The 18948-nt window shown below is 45.2% G+C and overlaps 2 protein-coding genes across 5 annotated transcripts in view; one reads left to right on the top strand and one right to left on the bottom strand.

Moving 5' to 3' along the window:
- DNAJC16 (DnaJ heat shock protein family (Hsp40) member C16) overlaps positions 1-6214 on the top strand; it is a 24855-nt gene extending 18641 nt beyond the window's left edge. For 3 of the 4 annotated variants that reach the window (XM_029578755.1, XM_029578756.1, XM_029578758.1), the window contains 2 exons: positions 583-753; positions 3085-6214. In XM_029578755.1, the coding sequence (XP_029434615.1) occupies positions 583-753; positions 3085-3481 (568 nt within the window). In that variant the 3' untranslated portion in view covers positions 3482-6214. The remainder of the gene's footprint in view (positions 1-582; positions 754-3084) is intronic. The other variant, XM_029578757.1, reaches the window with a different exon arrangement.
- On the bottom strand, positions 6151-18948 carry AGMAT (agmatinase). Its single transcript, XM_029578759.1, has 7 exons — positions 18434-18948; positions 14603-14805; positions 13080-13128; positions 12419-12614; positions 8938-9117; positions 8081-8165; positions 6151-7190 (listed from the first exon to the last, which is right to left on the bottom strand). The coding sequence occupies exons 1-7, from the start codon at positions 18838-18840 to the stop codon at positions 7117-7119; spliced, it is 1194 nt and encodes a 397-aa protein (XP_029434619.1). The 5' UTR covers positions 18841-18948; the 3' UTR covers positions 6151-7116.

Below are 18948 nucleotides of genomic sequence, written 5' to 3'. Positions count from 1 at the left end.
AGCTTGCTTATTGCAGCGGTTACTACCCCTATTACCCCTAACTAATCAAGCTAGATATTTCACTTGGATGCAGCTCCATCACTGCTCTCTACATTAATGGTGGAGGAGGAAGGGAAATAGAACCAAGAGCTAAAAGAAACAGATAAGTATGAGAGAAAAAATGTGTGAAGCTTGCTGGGCAGACTGGATGGGCCGTTTGGTCTTCTTCTGCCGTCATTTCTATGTTTCTATGTTTCTATGTTACCCCTTTCATGTCAATGACCTACACCCGAGAGACGCCCAGGTCTGGTATCCCCCGCCCCTTTCATGTCAATGACCTACATGACAGACGCCCAGGTCTGGTATCCCCCGTCCCTTTCATGTCAATGACCTACATGAGAGGCGCCCAGGGCTGGTACTCTCCTCTCCTCCCCCCCCCCCCCCGGCCTCCTTCCTGTTTCCTCTCCTGTTTAATGGTAGCTACTTTCTTTAGCTCCTATGAGATTGTGAAACCCTTTGCTTGTTGCTGGATAGCGACGGAATATTTATTTATTTATTTTTACGTTAAGCCGCCATCCCTCAGTTTCACAATTTCTCTCCCAGCAGAGTTCCTAAGAAGGGCTTCGTAGAAGTGACTGAACTCACAGACGTCAACTACGCCAGTAACCTGGTTCGTCTCCGGCCTGGACACATTAATGTGGTTCTCATCCTGTCCAGTTCTACCAAGGCCAGTTTGCTGCACAAGTTTGCTCAGGAGGTCTATACTTTCACAGGGTTTGTACACAGTTATTCAATACTAAGTTTTTGGATTGCTTAAAATTCTGTCACGTGACGTGATTAAAACATGCATTGTGCCTGATTCCAACCCCAGGTTGGTCTTCCGCTGTCCGGGTCTGCTGGGGAGGCCGCAAAGATTGCATTCACAGCTCCTGGTGAGGGGAGGGAGTTGTGGTCGTTGTTTAAGGGCGACACCTGGTGGTCAGATTTAGAACCTGTGATTGCAGGTTCTAGAAGGAGCCTTGGCGCATGACCCCCTGGCCCAGGACTATCACTATATTTTATTTAAAAAATATTTTTATTTTGCCTATAACGAAACAATCATGCTAGGTGAATTACAATCAATAAAAACAACAAAAATAAATTACAAAATGCATAAAATCATAAGCAATAAAAAATCATCAAAAATATAATAACCAGAATAGGTATGTCTGGGGATGGGATAATAGAATAAGGGGAGAAATCCCTGCGTAGTTGAGAATGAATGTTCATTGTGCCAAAAGGGCAACAAAAATTATAAAGGTTTATGAAATGACTCCCTTATGAAGCAAAATGAAACAGAGTAGGATTCTGCAGCTTGGAGAAGCAGTGATTCTGAGAGAGGATATGATAAGAGGTTTATAAAATCACAAGTAGTGTGGAACAGGTGGATGAAGGATGGTTATTTACCCTTTCAAATTGTTCTACGACTAGGGGGCAGTCCATGAAACTAAGGGGTAACAGATTTAAAACCCGAGAGAGTATTTTTTTCACTCAACACTCAATCAAGCTGTGGAACTTGTTTCTGGAGGATGTGGTGAAGGTGTTTATCATAGCGTGGTTTAAAAGGAGGTGTGGACAGGTTCCTGGAGGAAAATCCCATAAACAGTTATTAGCCAGGTGGACAGGTGCTGTTTTTGTATCGGGATGGATCTACCTTTTGGGATCTGCCTGGTAACTTGTGACCCGGATTGGCCACTGTTGGAGACGAGAGATTGGGCTTAATGGACTTTTTGTCTGGTTCAGCACGGCAGATGTCCATGCTCAGTAACAAGCTGCCATTGGATGTGATCGTCTTCCTTAAATGAGATTTATTTATTTAGATTTTTATATTCCGCTTCTCGGCACTTCAAAGCGGATCACATTCAGGTACCATCCCCACAGGGCTTACAATCTAAGTTGGTCCCTGAGGCACGCACGGAGGGTAACAAGGAGCACAGTGGGACTTGAGCCCTGGCTTCCCTGGGTCGTAGCTCTAACCACAGAGTGGAGGAGTAACTTAATGGTTAGAGCAGCGGGCTACCTGGTAGTGTTAGTTTCTCCTCACTTATTTTTTTTGGTCTTGCTTATCTTCTTCCTTCCATCCCAATCTGAACCTGCCCCATCATGTATAACAGCGGTGGGAGGGATAGGGGTGTCCAAAGTTCAAACATCATGACCTGGCATCGCTTGCTGCTGCTGCTGGAATATTTTTTTTTTAAATCAATTTAGGCTCCACCCTCTTCCCCTTTATCATCGCAGGAATAGTCCTTGGTAGGGGCAATAGACCCCAGCTTCCTTAGGACCCTGGTATTGCCTACACGTTGAATTGCATCCATAGACGCTGCTGTGGTGTCTGAGATTTCGCCCTCCACCACCACATAAAATAAAATACCGTGTAAGGAAATTTGTTTGATTTTATTGTTGTTCCCCATGATAGAATGAACGAGCCCATCCTTGAAAACTATCCATAGAATGTCACTCGTACGCGTAAGTGGGCGCCCAGAGAATTACGCTAGTATTTTATTAACAATGTGACGGGAGTCCGCATGCATGTTTCAGTCTGTGCATAGGTTTATAATGCAGGAACATGCATACTCTCTCTACCTATTTTATAAAAATGTACATGTAACAACGAATGCCCGATAAAACCCTTTTGGCCCACCCAGTCTTCCCAGTTGCTGCACCAGTGTTGCTTTAGCTGTGGTTATCTCCCTTCCTTTCTCTTACTGTAACCCTCTGTGCTGGTATCCTTACAAGCTTGACCGCCTGCAGGAGGTCATGCTGTGTCCTTGTGCCATTAATTAGGCAAACAGATTTAGTCGGCTCCCCACATTTGGATTTCTGGTCGATGGGCAGCTGTATTTGTACCTAAGCCAGACCCTAGGTCCTCCATGATTGTCCGAATCCCGCCGCTGTTTTACTTCCTTCCCACCTATGTTGGCAGTCTGTTCCAGGCTTCCAGCCCGTTCTCTGTAAAACGGTGTTTCCTCATGAATCCTGTAACATCTGCTGGGTGTTGGGGGTGGTTTGAACGGGTTCCTGGAAACCAACCTCTGACTTCCCTCTTTTTAAAAAATGTTTTGGCAGAAGCAGCTCTCTTCACTTCTCCTTCCTGAACATCGACAAGCACAGGGAATGGCTGGAGTACCTCCTGGAATTCGCTCAGGACGTCGCCCCCATCGCCTACCAGTACGACGAGCATTTCCTGGAGCGCGACTACACGGGCTACGTGCTGGCGCTGAACGGCCATAAAAAATACTTCTGTCTCTTCAAGGCTCAGCCCGCGGTGGCCGACGAGAAGACCCTCGCCTGTGAGGAGGTGAACTGTCCTCCCACCTCCGGCGATTCACTGAGGAAAGTGTCCTTCAGTCCGGGGTTTGGGCAGATCAAAAGGAAACTGAACAAATTGTCTTTGTGGATGGAGCGGCTTTTAGAAGGCTCCTTACAGAGGTTCTACATCCCGTCCTGGCCGGCACTAGACTGAGAAATGGCAGGCACTGCAAACTTTATAACAGCAGAACTATGAACAGTACTTTCCAGGAAAGGAAAGGAGCCGTAGACTGTAGTTTTAATGCTCCTAGGGCATATGGCTGGGATTATTTATATTTCTTTCTCTAGAAAAGCATAAACTCTGCCCTAGGAGCCAACACTGAGAGCTGGAACTTGCTCAGTGTGCAGAGGGGAAAAAAAAAAAAAGAAAAGATATGCATCACTCTGGAAACCTCCACCCATTTCAGCCCCATCCCCCAACACGCTGCCATCATCAAGCCCTCTTCCATTTTGTTGCCGCTGATCTCCGAGCGCTCCACGGCCACCATCTCGTCTGCCGGCCATCGTTTTGTGGTAACGTAGGGTGAGCGTTCTCCTGTTCGCCCGTGTCCTGTTACTGCCAGGCTCCCATGCCTTCGGATACCGCATGCTGTTATGCAGAGAAACGGTAGCAGTCTGTATGATTTTTTTTTTTTTTGCCTCTCAAAAAGCCAAGCAGTGCATGTTCACATGTAAGAGCTGTGCTTGAGGTAAGCGGTTAAGGTAGGTTTGGGAGGTGGGATCTCCATGCAGTGCACTGACATCGGTAACTGTATTTTGGGGGGTGGGAAGGGATGTGTGTGTGTATATGTAGATACACACCACACATCTCACACACACACACACACATCACAGTTGCAATTCCATGAGCTATAAACCAGATGTATGAAAGGGTCCTGTATTTTATGATTTGGGGAAGATTTCAGAATGTGCAGTAAAAATGTTGCAGCATCTCATTGTATGTTTACAGATACCTTCTCCGTCTGTCTAAATGTCCATTTTAGAGTGTGTATTGTGGGAGCCATAAACCTTAGCTTCTCCTCTGCCTGTGCTGCAGGGCGAAACTGCTCTGAGCTAGAAGTGCACAGGTGCAAGGCTTACTAGTGAGTCCGTACTCTGGTAACACTCAGCCCCACATTTTCTTTGTATCAAGGAACTTTATTCTGTGATGATTGTATTTTGTGACATCTGTTATCCACAAAAGTGCTCTCCTTTTCATCGTGAAACAGGGGTGTGGCGGTGGCAATGTTTTTTCCCCAAGGTGCTTCGCTTCTCTTTTGAATAGTTTTTACTATTTCCCTTGGCTAAATGCAGTATCCTTGCTTTGAAAGGGTTCTGTCCATCGCTGCGCTCTCTCTCCGCCTTTGACATTCTTATGTACCAGCCTGGCTTACCTTTCAGGGGCCTGCTCAGAGAGGCGAGCCCGAGCGTGTCTGGGGGGAAATGCCTTACCCGGGCCGGGAAGCGGTTAGGGAAACTCGCCGCCTTTGAGGAGGGCTCCTCCCAGCACCTGCTGAATTCACGGGCACCAGTGCAACGTGGAGGTAACACGACCAGGCCGGTGAGTCTCGGGAGCTAGTCCAAAATCAGATACCAACGTTAGAGGGGCTGGGACTGTGTTTGAACATTTCTGGTGGGGGCTGGACCAGAAGAACTGCATTCCTTATTGCCACTGCTCGGTTTCAGCACGGTGAAGTGCTAAAGGTTTAAACCTCCCTCCCCAGTAAAAAAAAAAAAAAATCTCTCACCAGAACCTATGGGCTGCTGACTTGCAGTTTCACCACCTTTCCAATTAAAGGGGCAGAATGATAGTGAAACCATGAGAGACTCAGACAGTGTCGGGGCCTTGACCTTAATTTGAAGCAAATCTCTTCCCCGGCTCATCTTGCACTTTTTGTTGTAAGCAAACGTTTGGAAAAACCTGCCTGAGCTTTGTAACCTGGGTTTCAGTCACATTGATTGCGAAGATAGAACTGCTGCTCGTACAAAGCAAGCCCCTTAAGAAATAGCAAATAATTAAAATCTATCATCATGCCGGGACTGCAGACTTGGCAAGTAGTTTCCTACGCAAGACATAATGCAATCAACCCTCAAGAGTTTATGTCGTCAACGTCGTGCGGCTGTGAAGTGAAAAGCAATTTCCTTTCTATTTTACCATTGCACTCCACAGTTTACTTATTTTACCTTCTCTGATTTTTTTTTTTTCTTCCTACATCTTGCAGATGCATTTTGCAAATGTTCAGTGGCCATTTTACAGCCCCTGCACATTTCTGTGGACTTCTGAAACACATGAGTGAACAAACTGCCCAGAACAGTGCAGCCGCCTTAAGGCATCAGTAGGTGTGGTGGAAGGTTGAAGTGGTTTGAAACACGGTGGGCTGGAAGGGGTGGCTGTGGGCTGTCGTGGAACAAATTGTGCTTATTCATCCTTCAAAACCGAAGCGAAGCACCTCTTTAGAAATCGAGGAAGATCTGGCCAAGCGTCTTCCCTTTTCGCTGGGCCTGTAACGGGCCATAGCACAGGCTGGCCGCGGAGCTTGACCTTCCACGAGCACAGTGAGGCAGGCCAGGGGGTGTCTCCTGCCTGTGCGGGAGCCTTTCACTAGACTAGTGGCAGATTGTAGCACGTCCTTAGCTGCTGAATTCACCATTTATTTATTCCGCTTTGTGGGCTGCTCCAAACCAAGAGATGGCTCTGAAACAAGGCAAATATTTTGCACTTTTTGATACTCTAAAGGAGACTAACTTATTTGACAAGTTGTGCTTTTTATTGGTTTTTTTTTTGTTTTGTTTAGATCTGTTGTAAGCAAAAAGAAGCACTGATCATGTTTTTTTTTTTAATTATTTTTATTTGTAAGGCAATTACAAATTGCATTGGAAGCTTAAATAAACTGTTTTAAGGCAGTGATGCAGGTGGTCTTAATGAGTTTACATTTTTAATAGGTGGAACTATTAGAGGTGACGCCCTGGAGGTGCAGGCAATGGTTGGAGGTTGTGTATGATATCTGCTGGGTGGATTGGAGCCAATGGCAAGAGTGCACAGATCTCTCCACAGACAGCAGGCTGCGAATTTTGACTTATACACTCACACACACAGTGGGATAATCAGAACCTGCTTCTGGACACTGGGATTTAAAAAAAAAAAAAAAAAAAAGGCATTTCCTAAAGTTCAGTGCAAGCATGGTTGTTGTTGTTGTTTTACCATCAGAAGATGCAATCTGACCATGATGTGGGCTATATATTATTTCTGATCGACAGCTGCTGTAGTGCATGAAAGTCTGAGGCATCGGCATTTTCAAGGTGAGTGCCTTCTTTCTAGCCCCTCCACCCACTCTGATGCACTTACCCCTAACCCATCATTTTTAAACGGAGGATCTGATGGTGAACAAGGACCATCACTGACTCACCCCAGTTAATATCTGCCCCAAGCATTTCCTGTGCTTGTGCTTCAGACTTAGCCTATTAAACATGCTTGCTGCATCAGCCCATGGATCAAGAAACCATTTCCTAAAGCTTGGTGCATGTGTATTTTTAGTGCCCAGAAGATGTAACCTAAGCTTTCCATGATGTGGGCCGGGTTATTTCTGTTTGACAGGTGCTGTAATTCTTTCATAACAGCCTGAGGCAATAGATGTTTCAGGGTGAAGACGCACTCCTCCCCATCCCATAGACTCCCCCCCCTGTTAAATTTCTGCTTTTCCTTTCACTTCTTGGCACCCCGAGGATCCCCTGTTCTTATTCCGTGTGCGTGTTCCTTTATAGTGGTGGATGTTATCCTTCCTTGTGCTTTAGAATTGTGCACAAATTTGATTAGAAATATTTCACCCCGGGCAGGACGCAGAGCATCTCAAACAGCATGTTGGCAGCAATCAGAGCTGTGTTCCCTGAAACAAAAGCATTGAATAAATACATAAATCAATTGCTACAGCATAGCTTCCAGCTGAAAAGCATCACATAGCATGCTTATGCTGTCTGTCAAATGCATGCACAGAACCTCCTTTGGATGCCTGGCAAACCTAACCACAGAGCCCGTGATAGCTATTCAGCAATGTCATGGTTCTCCCCATCATCTCGTCATCACGAGAACCCAATCTTGGGCTGCCTTGTTTGGCTTGCAGGGCTTGAGCTGTTTAATCTTGACGAGGCTAGAGCCCTCCCATTGGTCTTGAGTTACTCTTTTTAAATGCAGTTAGGAAGAGTGTGAGAGGCAATAGTATTTAAAAAGTTTATGCAATGAGGCCAATGTAAATGCAAAGGATCCCTCACATTTAAGACCTGGTGATCCTTAGCTAATGAGACATGCTCAGCTACGTACTGGTGCTAGCTTTGGTTCCACCTCATGTTAGTTGCCTGGTTTAAGATGTAGCGTTTGTGTTTAGGCTGGAACCTTCCTCTCTTCGGAGTGTGGGATTTGTTACGCTTAAACTGGTAAGTTCATCATCAACAAGGGGCGTATAGAGCAGGAAGAGAGAATTCTGGTTTGCAAAGTTACGTTTACACAGATTGACGTCAATCCCTACCATTCCACGCCAGCGGTCTGGTTTTCAGGGTCTCCTCGGTGAATGTTCATTGGATGTAGCTGCATACATACGGCCTGAAAACAGGGCTAATTTGCATAGCGTGATTACCCTGAAACCCAGACCTGTTAGTAACGTGACCTAGCAGTTCCTGAAATCATTCATCATGGCGCAGAGAGAGAGAATAAGGAAGAAGTGTCTATTTTTGCCCCTGGGATCTTAACCTGCCTAGGACAGATTGCTATCCCAGAACTCACCAGAGGCGTCGTATATTGGTGCCACTTCCACAAGGTCACACCCTACAATATTCAGTCCTTGGCAGCCACGAATGATCTCTAGGCCCTAGAACACAAGAGAGCATTCATTCATATGCAACACATAAAAGCAGGGTCTCCTGCTAACCTTTAATGGCAGGTGTTCAGTTATGAACATGAAGAACAACTGAACACCTGTCTTCAACTGGAAATTTAACAGCATGGGAAAAGACGCTGTACATCAGGGACGGTCAACTCTGGTCCTCAAGAGCCACAAACAGGCCTGGGTTTCAGGAGATCCACAATGAATGTGCATGAGAGAGATCTATCTAGATCTCTCTCATGCACAAGAGAACGTGAGATTCCTTTGGCGCCAATATGAAAAAGTGGATTGGCTTCCTGGTTTTTAATATTTGTAGGAATAAATGCTGGAAGTTTGTGTGCTGATGGGTGGGGCTGGGGGAGGGAGGGCAATTTCAAAGCCATTTCTCCAGGGAAACTGGCCATCTTCCACACTCAAGTCAGCTGAAAGCAAGCCCAGGCTTCTGTGGCCTGCGTACTTCTAGCCAGACAGCAAAGAGGCATTCTCGGGCTGTGTGAGGAAAACCACACGTATAGATTGGATTTTCAAATTATTTTCCCTTTTGAAATTAGGACCTGCGGGCTTTGTGCCTAGGAAGGGAGGATGAATCTTGCCCTCTTAAATGGATCATGCTGTGAACTGACCAGACCAGAAAGGTACATTGTAGGTATGAAAGGAAGAACGTCTTAAGAGCGCCTGCATCGGGCAATTTTCCTCTCATTTGTTCATCGCCCCCCCCCCCCCCAGTCTAATTCGTCCTTCTGTGCTGACATTGTACCTGATTGGGGGTGAGACCAGCAATCTCTGGTGTGCCTGTTCCAGGCGCGTAGGCCGGGTCTAGCCCATCGATATCAAAACTGATGTAAATCGGTTTCTCTCCCATCTGCTTTCTCACCTCCCCCATCAATGGAACCAGTGACTTAAACCAGCAGTCTTCAGCAGGAACCACCCGAAATCCCTGTGCAGAGCAAGAAAAAAAAGTGAAATGCAGGCTGATCAGGAGAGGAACCATTTGTATGATTCTGTGGAAGGGAAGAGATCAGAGACGAGCCATTCCCGATGGCACAGAAAGCAGACTTTAAAAGCTAAGGAAGCTGATTCCAGGAATCCAGTCAGGAGAATGTCATCTCCCTGTGCCAACTGTAGCCAGTTAATAATGTTAATATTCCAGCGAGTCTGGAAATCATTTGCTTTGGAGTCAGGAGAGGAGTCCGAGTCAGCTCCTGCTGCCTTCAGACAATATAATGGATGCTAGGAGTTAGAAACTGATCCCCTAAGGAAGGTGACGGATGATGGAAGTCAAGATTCGGGATTGTGGTGGATACTGGGATTCAGGCTCATTGAGGGATGGTGGAGTTGGGATCAGCCCTTGTGCAGTGAGATTTATGACGAACATATAATCTACCGCTGAGTTGCTTTCCATTTTGTATGAACAATTAGCTCTTTCTCCTTGCAACAAACACTGTTGGTGGTGTTTTTTCTTTCTCCTTGCAAAACAGCATTTTGAGATGTCTATAATCCATGTTGGCAATGAAAGAGAGACCCTTCCTGCTCTCGGTTCCTGAATTCCAGAATTTCTTTCCAGGAATCACCTGGTAACGGCATTTCTGTTACCTCTCGAGCTGACTCTTTCTGGTGATCCGAAACCATTGGCTTCTCTGCCCCTGGATTGCTAGGAGGCTGACCAACCCCTTTAGAATCCTCTCCTGTTTGACAGATACGTCCTTGCAAAGCTTCACAATTAATCCTCGACTGCAGAAGTGTTCGTGACTACTCGGCGCTTGAGCTGTGGTCTCGCCGTCTCCTAGGAGTACTTTTCTCCAGGGTTTTATTTTACTTTATTCACACTAGGTTATTCTCGCTGATTGATAGCAGGGTTCCTGCTGTATCAACCTGGCTGTGTTCTGCTGGTTACTGAAGTCTCTCTGAGTCACCCAAGGGCTTACATTTCTGACCCTTGAGTGGTTTCTCAACATTATGAAAGTACCTTTAGTCAGAGTTTCTCTGCTTCTTTTAGTTTTCAGCTTCTTTTGGTTTGGGTATGTAGGCTCGGCTCTGAATGTCCTCAGATGCCATGAATGTTATCTCTTTGTTCGTTGGTAGGCTCAAAGTGAGTTACACTCAAGGGACTGAAAGTATTTCCCTGTCTCTAAATGGCTTTACAATCTAGGGGGTTATTTACTAACGGTTTTCTCCCATTTTGGATCTATGAGAAAGATGCTTAAATGTGAATTTTCAAAGCCCGGCGTGCACCAAAATTGGGAGACGTGCACGCAAGCTGGGCTCGTTCCCGCGTGCACCAACCAAATTTTAAAAGCCACTCAGATGCATGGGAATCTCCCGCTGCGCGCACACCTCACTTGATTTCAAAAAGGGGTGTAGTATGGGTGTCTTCTGGGTGGGGTTGTGGCCAAGAGGGGTGGTCTTAAATATGCACCCAGGTCCTCTGCCACGTTTACGTCTGCTATGGAGGAGGTGTAATTGTAAATTAAAAAAAACAAACAAACAACCCAGCCATTTTGGAAGGATTTAAAGGATCTGGGGTAATTGGGGGGGATTGTATGCTATTAAACCAGGGGCATTTGGAGAACCTAGCTCTTAACTGGGCAAACTGGTGGACAAACTGGCAATGTCATGGATGTACGCGTGTTATAAAAAATTTGACTTACATGGTAGAAACAAGATTTATGTGGCTAGGCGCACGCCCACTTACAATTACGTGCACCCTGGCTATTTTATAGCATGCATGCATGTTATAAAATGACCACGCATGTGGGTGCGCCCCAGTTTGAAAGTTATCGTCTTAGTAAATAGGGTCCTAACTTTGTACCTGAGGCAATGGAGGTGACTTGCCCAAAGTCATAAAGAATGTCAGTAGGATTTGAACCCGGGCTTCCCTAGCTCTTAGCTCACTGCTCTTACCACTAGGCTACTCCTCCACTGCAGTGTCTCTGTTGTAAAATGCCTAACTCTTCAGTTAACTCTCATGCTTAGATTTGTCCTGGCTTAGTGCCCTATTTACTAAGCATTTTTCCCGTAGACACAAAATTGGAGAAGAACGTAGTGTTCACCACAGATTTCCTGGCATGCCCAGCATTCCCATGAGTCAGGTTTAAGGTTCTGACTCTGCTGTGTTTCTAGGTTGTTTCGTGTGGGAGTGTGTAGAAACACCGCATGCTTTCAGAAAGCTAGGAATTATAAGACATTATCCCTCAAGCTCTGAGTTTCTTTCTATCTTTCTGCATTGTTTAAGTCTCTTTGAGTCTAGGAATTTCACGATTCCAGATTCCCCTTCAGAACTTAGTTCATGTGTGACCTTCCTGCATACGTTATGATGTTGATATTTCTTGTTCTGTTTCGATGTGTATCCAGTTTACATCCCTATCCCAGCCAGACTTCTGATTCAATGAACCATAAGCGAGATGGTCACTCCTTTGTGGCTTATATAGATAGCGTCTACAATAGGAGACAATTTAAGTGGTAAGTATTTGAATTTCTCCTAGTGCTCAGCTTCATCTCCTCCTCCTGGTTGGGTTTAGCTTGTGTAACAAGTTAGAAGTGATTACCTTGTGCAGAATCTCTCCCCAGCACTCTTCTCTTAAGTTTTACCTATGAGCCTTCTTGGGTGCATATGCTTATGTTACTATCTTAGACCAGAATTTGACCAGAACCCTCCATCCTTATTAAGTGCCTTCTGAACTGTAGCCTTGTACACCAGGTCATTTGCAGTACGACATTTCTGTTGCATTGGGGAAATCATGCATGGCCTTCAGCCCTATTGTCAGGACAATCTTCCCTTTGAGATTGCCGTCATGAGAACTGCTGTTTGCAGAACTGAACCTAATGCCTGTTCAATAAACACATATTGCCCTGAACACAAAATCTCCATTCCCTCTCGGCAAACTTTTTTTTTTTCAGAATTTCATTAAGGGTTTATGCCTCCCTTGGACTTTTCCTTTAAGCTTGTGCATAGTGGCCTCTGAAGAAAGTATAATTACATATCTATAATTGATGTTCTCCGAAAGTATATTTTCATAGGGTTGCACAAACTGAACTTTCTCCCCTTTGGGAGTTGCGTGATGTAGACTGAACTATGTGTGCATCATCTTGGTCAAAAAGAAAATGAGGGTTGGAGTGAGCAAAGGGCAGTTCTGAATCTCTTACTCCTGGAAAGATCCTTGAAGTAGCATGCAAACAGTTCATGCAAAACCATTAAACGTTCTGTGGTGAATAACAGTTGAAAGGTAATTACCCTTTACCTTGTCTCTGCTGTATTTGTAGGGATCTGGTGAATAGGATGAACCTCTAATCCCAATCTGCACGACTCGCTTACAGTCCAAGAGTCCCTCGTCCACACAGCGCCGGAAAGGTGTCCCATGATAGATCTTCTCTCCCAGGGCCATGTCTCCTGTGTCTGTGTGGGCATCAATGTGCACTAGGCCTACTGGTCCATGTCTAAGACCAAGAGAGAACATACAGTGAGCTTCTGTCACTGCCTGGCTTTATCACATGAGACGCTGCTTATCCTTTCTTATTAACGAGCACACCTCTAGTATTCAAGCCTTGGTAGCCAGTCCAGCTATTGAACCACCTCCAAAAGAATGGTCACTGTTACAGGATGATCAGTGCCAGTGACATGTACAACATACATCTGCATACAATTGATGCAGTATATGCAAATATCTCATGCATAGTCATTGTGGGTATGCTGCAAACCCAACTAGCCAGATGGTCCCAGGGTTGAGAATGACTATCTTGTACAATCCTCCCACCCCATAACAGAATGATCTTTTTCAAAGTACTTAATGGCAAAATAAAGAGAGAGAGGCTAGGTCAACTGGTTCCCTGCTTCTCACCACCCCTCTCCACCAGTTTTCTGGTGATGGCCTTCTGCCATAACTGATCTGTGCCAGAACTTACTTTTCTGCCACAGCTTGCAGTATAGGGTATGTGATTGTGTGATCGCCACCTGCAAAGTCCAAAAATAATCATAAATTCATAAATGGCTCTAGTGTGGAAAGTACACCCTTACATCAATTTCTGCAAAACAGACACTGCAGACCCAATGCAAAATAATAAAAAGGATAAAATATATACCACTTTTTCCTCTTCAAAATCATGTGTAATTGGAGTGCAAATAATTACAAAGAGAATACTGGAGGGATCTTCATAATATAGAGGAACACAGGCTGCACTGTTGAATATGCCTCCAAAGTTAGCCGGATGAGTTTATCCGGCTAACTTTTCTATCTGGACTGTGTCTGAACATAGACCTTCATATGCTTCTTGGAATTATGAAGTCTTGTTCACTATTATTTGTGACTGAGTTGCATTGTTTTTTGTTTTTTTTGCATAGGATATTAATTATGATATCTTAGGATGTATATTTGTTTTATCTAACTCAGTCTTAAAATATTTACTGGTAGGTTATACTTGAGCAGAAAGTTTTTCCATGTGCCTCAATACCCACCACTAAGGGCTCAGTGTGTGACAGTTTGTGAATGCCCAGGGTCATAAATCTCAGGATAGCTGAAAATCAGAAACTGTCAAAATACAAAAGGATCCAGCTATGTAAAGAACTCAATGTAAACTTACTTTGCAACCGTCATACATAGCCTCAGTAGTATAATGGCTTATAGTGTCAAGCCCTTGCAACTCTGGGCTTGAATAATCATAGGTTGCTGTAAGAATTTAAGAAACAAACACTGTGTCAACACTACAAATGTTTGCTCTTGACGTTTTCCACCAGCCAGGGGAGTAATGTCTTACTTCCTGCACTTCAGGAAGTAAGACATTAGGAGCGTGCACTTCAGGAAGTAAGACATTACTCCCCTGGCTGGTGGAAAACGTCAAGAGCAAACATTTGTAGTGTTGACACAGTGTTTGTTTCTTAAATTCTTACAGCAACCTATGATTATTCAAGCCCAGAGTTGCAAGGGCTTGACACTATAAGCCATTATACTACTGAGGCTATGTATGACGGTTGCAAAGTAAGTTTACATTGAGTTCTTTACATAGCTGGATCCTTTTGTATTTTGACAGGGTCATAAATCAGCATGCATATTACCCAAAGCTGATAAGAGTGTGGACGAATGTGTTTTAATCTAGCGCAGGTCAAGGCAAGCCTTGGTTCTCAAGAGCCACAAATAAGCCTGGGCTTCAGGATATTCACAATTAATATGTATCTGATAAATTTGCATGCACTGCCTCCACTGAATGTAAATTCATTATGGATATCCTGAAAAATAGGCCTGGTTTTTTTGGCTCTAGAGGAGTACACTTGGCCTCCCCTTGTTCTAGTGTACTGAGGCAGCAGGGAAAAATGTGCGTATTGAACAGTTTTACAGGCTCAATGTGGAATAGTTTGTGCATTATCTAAGATGAGCAGGAAAATGTGGGCCTGATATGATGGAGAAGGTCACTGTGACTCCTTTCTACATTACCCAGGGTTAAGGGGATACAGCTGTCTTTCACTATCTTCTGATAGGCCTCCTGGATTCTTTTGCAGCTGTTTTTTAGATCATACAGGTTCACATTCACATCTCCGATGTCAGCTACATTAAGAGAGTGGAACGGTGAGGCTCCTGTGCTGGAATTATGCCTTCTCACCATGACTGATTCGGCTCGGATACACCGTGGACCAAACCTGCAATGAAAGGAGCAGCGGTTTAATCGCTCTGGGCAACATCAGCGGTGGAGAGAGCGTGACCCTCAACCCTTTCCCTTCTCTGTGGGAGCTTACAGTAGAGAACAGGACAAAATAAGGATAAAAAAATCAAAGTTAACCTCAAAACAGTGGGAGGAGTAGCCTAGGGGTTAGAGCTATGAACCAGGAGACCAGGGTTCGAGTGCCGCTGTTGCTCCTTGTGACCTTGGGCAAGTCACTTTACCCTCCATTGCCTCAGGTACAAAAACTTAGATTGTAAGCCCTCTGGGGATAGGGAAATACCTACAGTACCCGAATGTAATCCACTTTGAAGCGCTGAAAAAAGTGCGAAAAGCGGAATATAAATCTAAATAAATAACAATTAAAACAGCGCAAATGCAATTAAGAGCCCATGAGGCAATCCAGTAGATTGGGGACAATCAAAAAACAGATTAGATTCAGATTTAAAAAAAAAAAAAAAGTTCAGAAGCCAATCTGCCACGTTGACAAAGGCTGAAGGCAATTGTTGAAAAATGCAAATTATGATGGTAACTTTCAAACTAGAGTCCGGGTACATATGTGTGCGCGTTTATCAGGCTGCAGCCATTTTATAACCTGCACGCAGGTTATAAAATAGCCTGGCCCCGTCAGCAGATGCGCCAAATTTTAAATCTGGCTGTAAAAGGGGCATACGCCGACACCATTTCCAGTTTTACCAGTTCATCCCCAGTTTGCCCAGTTGAGAGAGGTCTTCCAAACCCCACCCCTGGATTAATAGCCTTCGCTCCTGCCAGTTATCCCTGATCCTTAAAACCTTGACGATCTGCCTAGTTATCTTTATTTTATAACTTAAATGGAATCCATAGCAGGCGTAAAGTTTTGCAGCGGGGGCCATTGGTGCACGCAGGATCGTGTAAGTATTCATGTGTAAAGTCTCAGCTTCATGCCCCGCCCACACCATGCCCCGCCCCTTTTTGAAAACGTCCACAGTGTGTGCGCGCTGAGGCATTTATGCGCATATCTCTGCGGCTTTTTAAAATCCTCTCGGCACACGTGAGCCCAATATATCCATGCGTCCCCTAATTAAGGTGCGCGTTGGGCTTTTACATTTCACCTTTATATTTTTTAACCCATTTTGGATTTCTTCAAATATCTGACTCTGAACATTTTTCCAGATTTATTGAACTAGTCAATGAATTTATTTTGAAGAGGTTCTCTGTGCTCTACTGTTGGTGTCCCGTCATCAAAAAGCTACGCCAAACCACCTTCTTCCGAATATCCAGCAGAGAACAAACAGAGATAGAGTTGTGAACAATGTAGATTCATAGTCGATAGCCTACAAATCAGGCCTGTATATGACTCTTGAGGACCAACGTTGCACACCCCCCCCCCCCCCCGTCCTAGTATGAAATGAGGACCTGAACACGTGATCAGTACTGCTCTGTTTGCCTTTGTGTTACAAGAGGTTCAGCACATCTCTGAGAATGAAGCTCCAGTAGTCCATTTGAGGCTGCAGGAAAGCAACTGGATTCTTTGCAGCTTGTGATATTAGGCTTGTGGTCTTGACAACTCATCTACATCATTGTTGTCTTTGGAGGGCTAGAGGGCCTGGTCTACTCGGCATTTGTTCCATAGACAGAAAGTGATTTCAATTATGCACACAAAAAAATCAATTTCAGGGTTGTGCTTATAAATGAATGTGCAAAACATGATTTCAAGTATACTTTTAGCGATGCTAGCAAGCGACGTTCCGAAAGGAAGGGGGGAGGGCACAGAATTGCATACTTTCAAACATATGCGCATTAGTATCCCTGCAGAAAGTCAACACCCGCTCAGGAGCAGATGTGTTGCTCTGCATGTATGTATATGAGCGCACCAAGACCACCTGTGAATTTTCAACGTGGACTTACCCAAATCTGTGTTGAAAATTCAGGCTGTAATAAAATGACTCTCACGCTGGGAAAAAAAAATCTTCAGTACATCAGCTCCTTCTCTTGGTCCAATAATAATACAGCTGCCAGCAAATCCCAAGGTCAAGGCTGTGAACCTAAGACTCTCAGAGCAGTGGCCTGAGAACCAGCGAAGTCACGGTTCAAATCCTGCTGATGCCCTTGTGACCCTAGGCATGTCACGTCACCCCTTTATATATTTAAAAGTTTTATATTTCACAGCTTCCTGAGAAATTGGTCCAGTTTGAATTTCAGTCTTAAAATTATAATACATTGAAATACAATCCTAGAATAAATCACACTATTTTAAAACATTAAAATAAAACATTTATTTATTTATTGAATTTATTTATCGCGTTTTATATACCGTCGTTCCGTTTCACCATCACAACAGTTTACAAAGTTTCGATGTTCAAATTTAATGAGTAAAAGGTAGCGTGCTGCACGAGCTGTAAAATGCACGTCCAAGGAACCGCAGCAATCCAGGTGACTCAAGAGCAGCGATTGAGCCGCCGGCAGCAGCTCGGGCTAAACTTGTTTTCCCTTCAAGTAGATGCGGGGATGAGAATCGATTACGGACTTCAACCGTGGTGGAGAAATGGGCCGTTACGAGGTTCGCCCTTCTTCATCGTTGCTTTTATTAAGCCGCGCGTTTTGTTCTCGGTGCTCTTTTATTGAAGCCCTTTTGATCTTCGCCCTTTCCTGCTTGCCCTGATCGGAGGATAGTATACCACATCCAGAATCTGTAATGCTGTGCTCCTGTCCCTGATTATTCTTAAGTGCTTACCTGTCTCTGGCCTCAGCAGCCTGGGGAGCCTGAGTCTGTACTATCTCAGAGGTTAAGCGGGGTCTGATCTAGCCCAGTACCTGAATGGGGAAAGACAAGGCACTGTGCACTGCAGAAGGCAATGAGACTGAGTAGTCTGCCACGAAAAGTTCACAGGCCTCCCGGTGGGGCTGTGATCCCTCACGTGGTAACTTTGATGCTGGTGCGAGAGCGCACATGTATGCGCGTACGCCGGCTCGTGCCAAAGGTCGTGGCCATTTTATAACATATGCGTGTACTTGCGCGCACGGTGTAAAATAAGCTGAACGCGTGTACACGGGTGCACAATTTTATATGGAGGCGCGCAAATGCCGCCTCTACCACCTAAGTAGGGGGATTTTATAAGGGATGCGTGTCGATGCATGCGCTGGCCGGACATGCTCGCATCATCTCCCGGTTTTGGCGCATGCTGGGCTTTTAAAATTCACTTATTAATTCCGGACACGGAGAAAAGGAGCAGTTTCTACTTAGAGGAGTGGAAGCTAAACATAACTAGCTGAAAGGATTAAGCACAGGCTCAGACAAACCTTCCTTTATTTGACACTGTTTGCTTGAAAGGGAGGAGGGAGGAGGCATAGCTTAGTGGTTAGAGCAGTGGGCTACACTGCTGGCACTCCCTGGGGATAGGGAAATACCTACAGTACCTGAATGTAAACCAATGTGATATCTCTGATCAAATGTTGGTATATAAAAACAATAAATAAATAAAGGAGATATTTGGTAGACTATAGCTGGCACTGCTGTATCACTGAGTAAAAACAGGCTCAGGAGCCTGAGCTCTGCCTCACACTGAGCATGTCCGCCTCCTATGTTATGTTAAACGTTTGAGCTAGCTCATAGGTCGGCTTCTTACCTGGCTCCAGGGCGGTTGGAAGTCCCTGTGTCCAAGGGGACCCCGATAAAAGCTGCATCCAGTCCCTCTGCTGACTCCTGGATGGGCAGCTTCAGCATGGAGCAAACTCCCACCATCCTGGCCGTGGTTTCAGCGCTTGGTGGCATGTTGAATGGCATATCGGAAGCCCACCGCTGGGGGATAGGCTGCAGCGAACTCTGCCTGAATCCTGGCAGGATGCCAGCAGATGAGGAACGAGCTGCACGGAGCAGAGAAGCAGACATGCCACGGACACCATTTCTGCTGCTGCTCAGCCAACACCGGCTTTTCAAACCCCGACGCAGAATGGCGGTCAGGAATGTGCCCGACAAGTTGTGCGGGCCACTGGTGCGGAGTCCACCTTTACACAGAGCACTAAGACCTGCCATGCTGTCTGCCCCCCAGTGCTGGCAGCACAGCGCTCTGCTGCCAGCTCAAAGTGCAGCTGCTGACTTGCATTAGAGGCGCACCTCCTCTCATTCCCACCCTCTCCTCAC

This window comes from Rhinatrema bivittatum, chromosome 15 (assembly GCF_901001135.1).
Source record: "Rhinatrema bivittatum chromosome 15, aRhiBiv1.1, whole genome shotgun sequence".
Taxonomy (NCBI): domain Eukaryota; kingdom Metazoa; phylum Chordata; class Amphibia; order Gymnophiona; family Rhinatrematidae; genus Rhinatrema; species Rhinatrema bivittatum.
The sequence above is the reverse complement of the archived record's forward strand: the minus strand, read 5'-3'. Positions and strand labels throughout refer to the sequence as shown.

Coding starts and splice junctions, on each gene's coding strand:
- AGMAT (XM_029578759.1), bottom strand. CDS start 18,840: ATGGCAGGTCTTAGTGCTCTGTGTAAAGGTGGACTCCGCACCAGTGGC. Junction 13,129..14,602: donor CTGTATCCCCTTAACCCTGG/GTAATGTAGAAA, acceptor TGGACTTTGCAG/GTGGCGATCACACAATCACA. Junction 9,118..12,418: donor ACAAATACAGCAGAGACAAG/GTAAAGGGTAAT, acceptor TGCTCTGCACAG/GGATTTCGGGTGGTTCCTGC.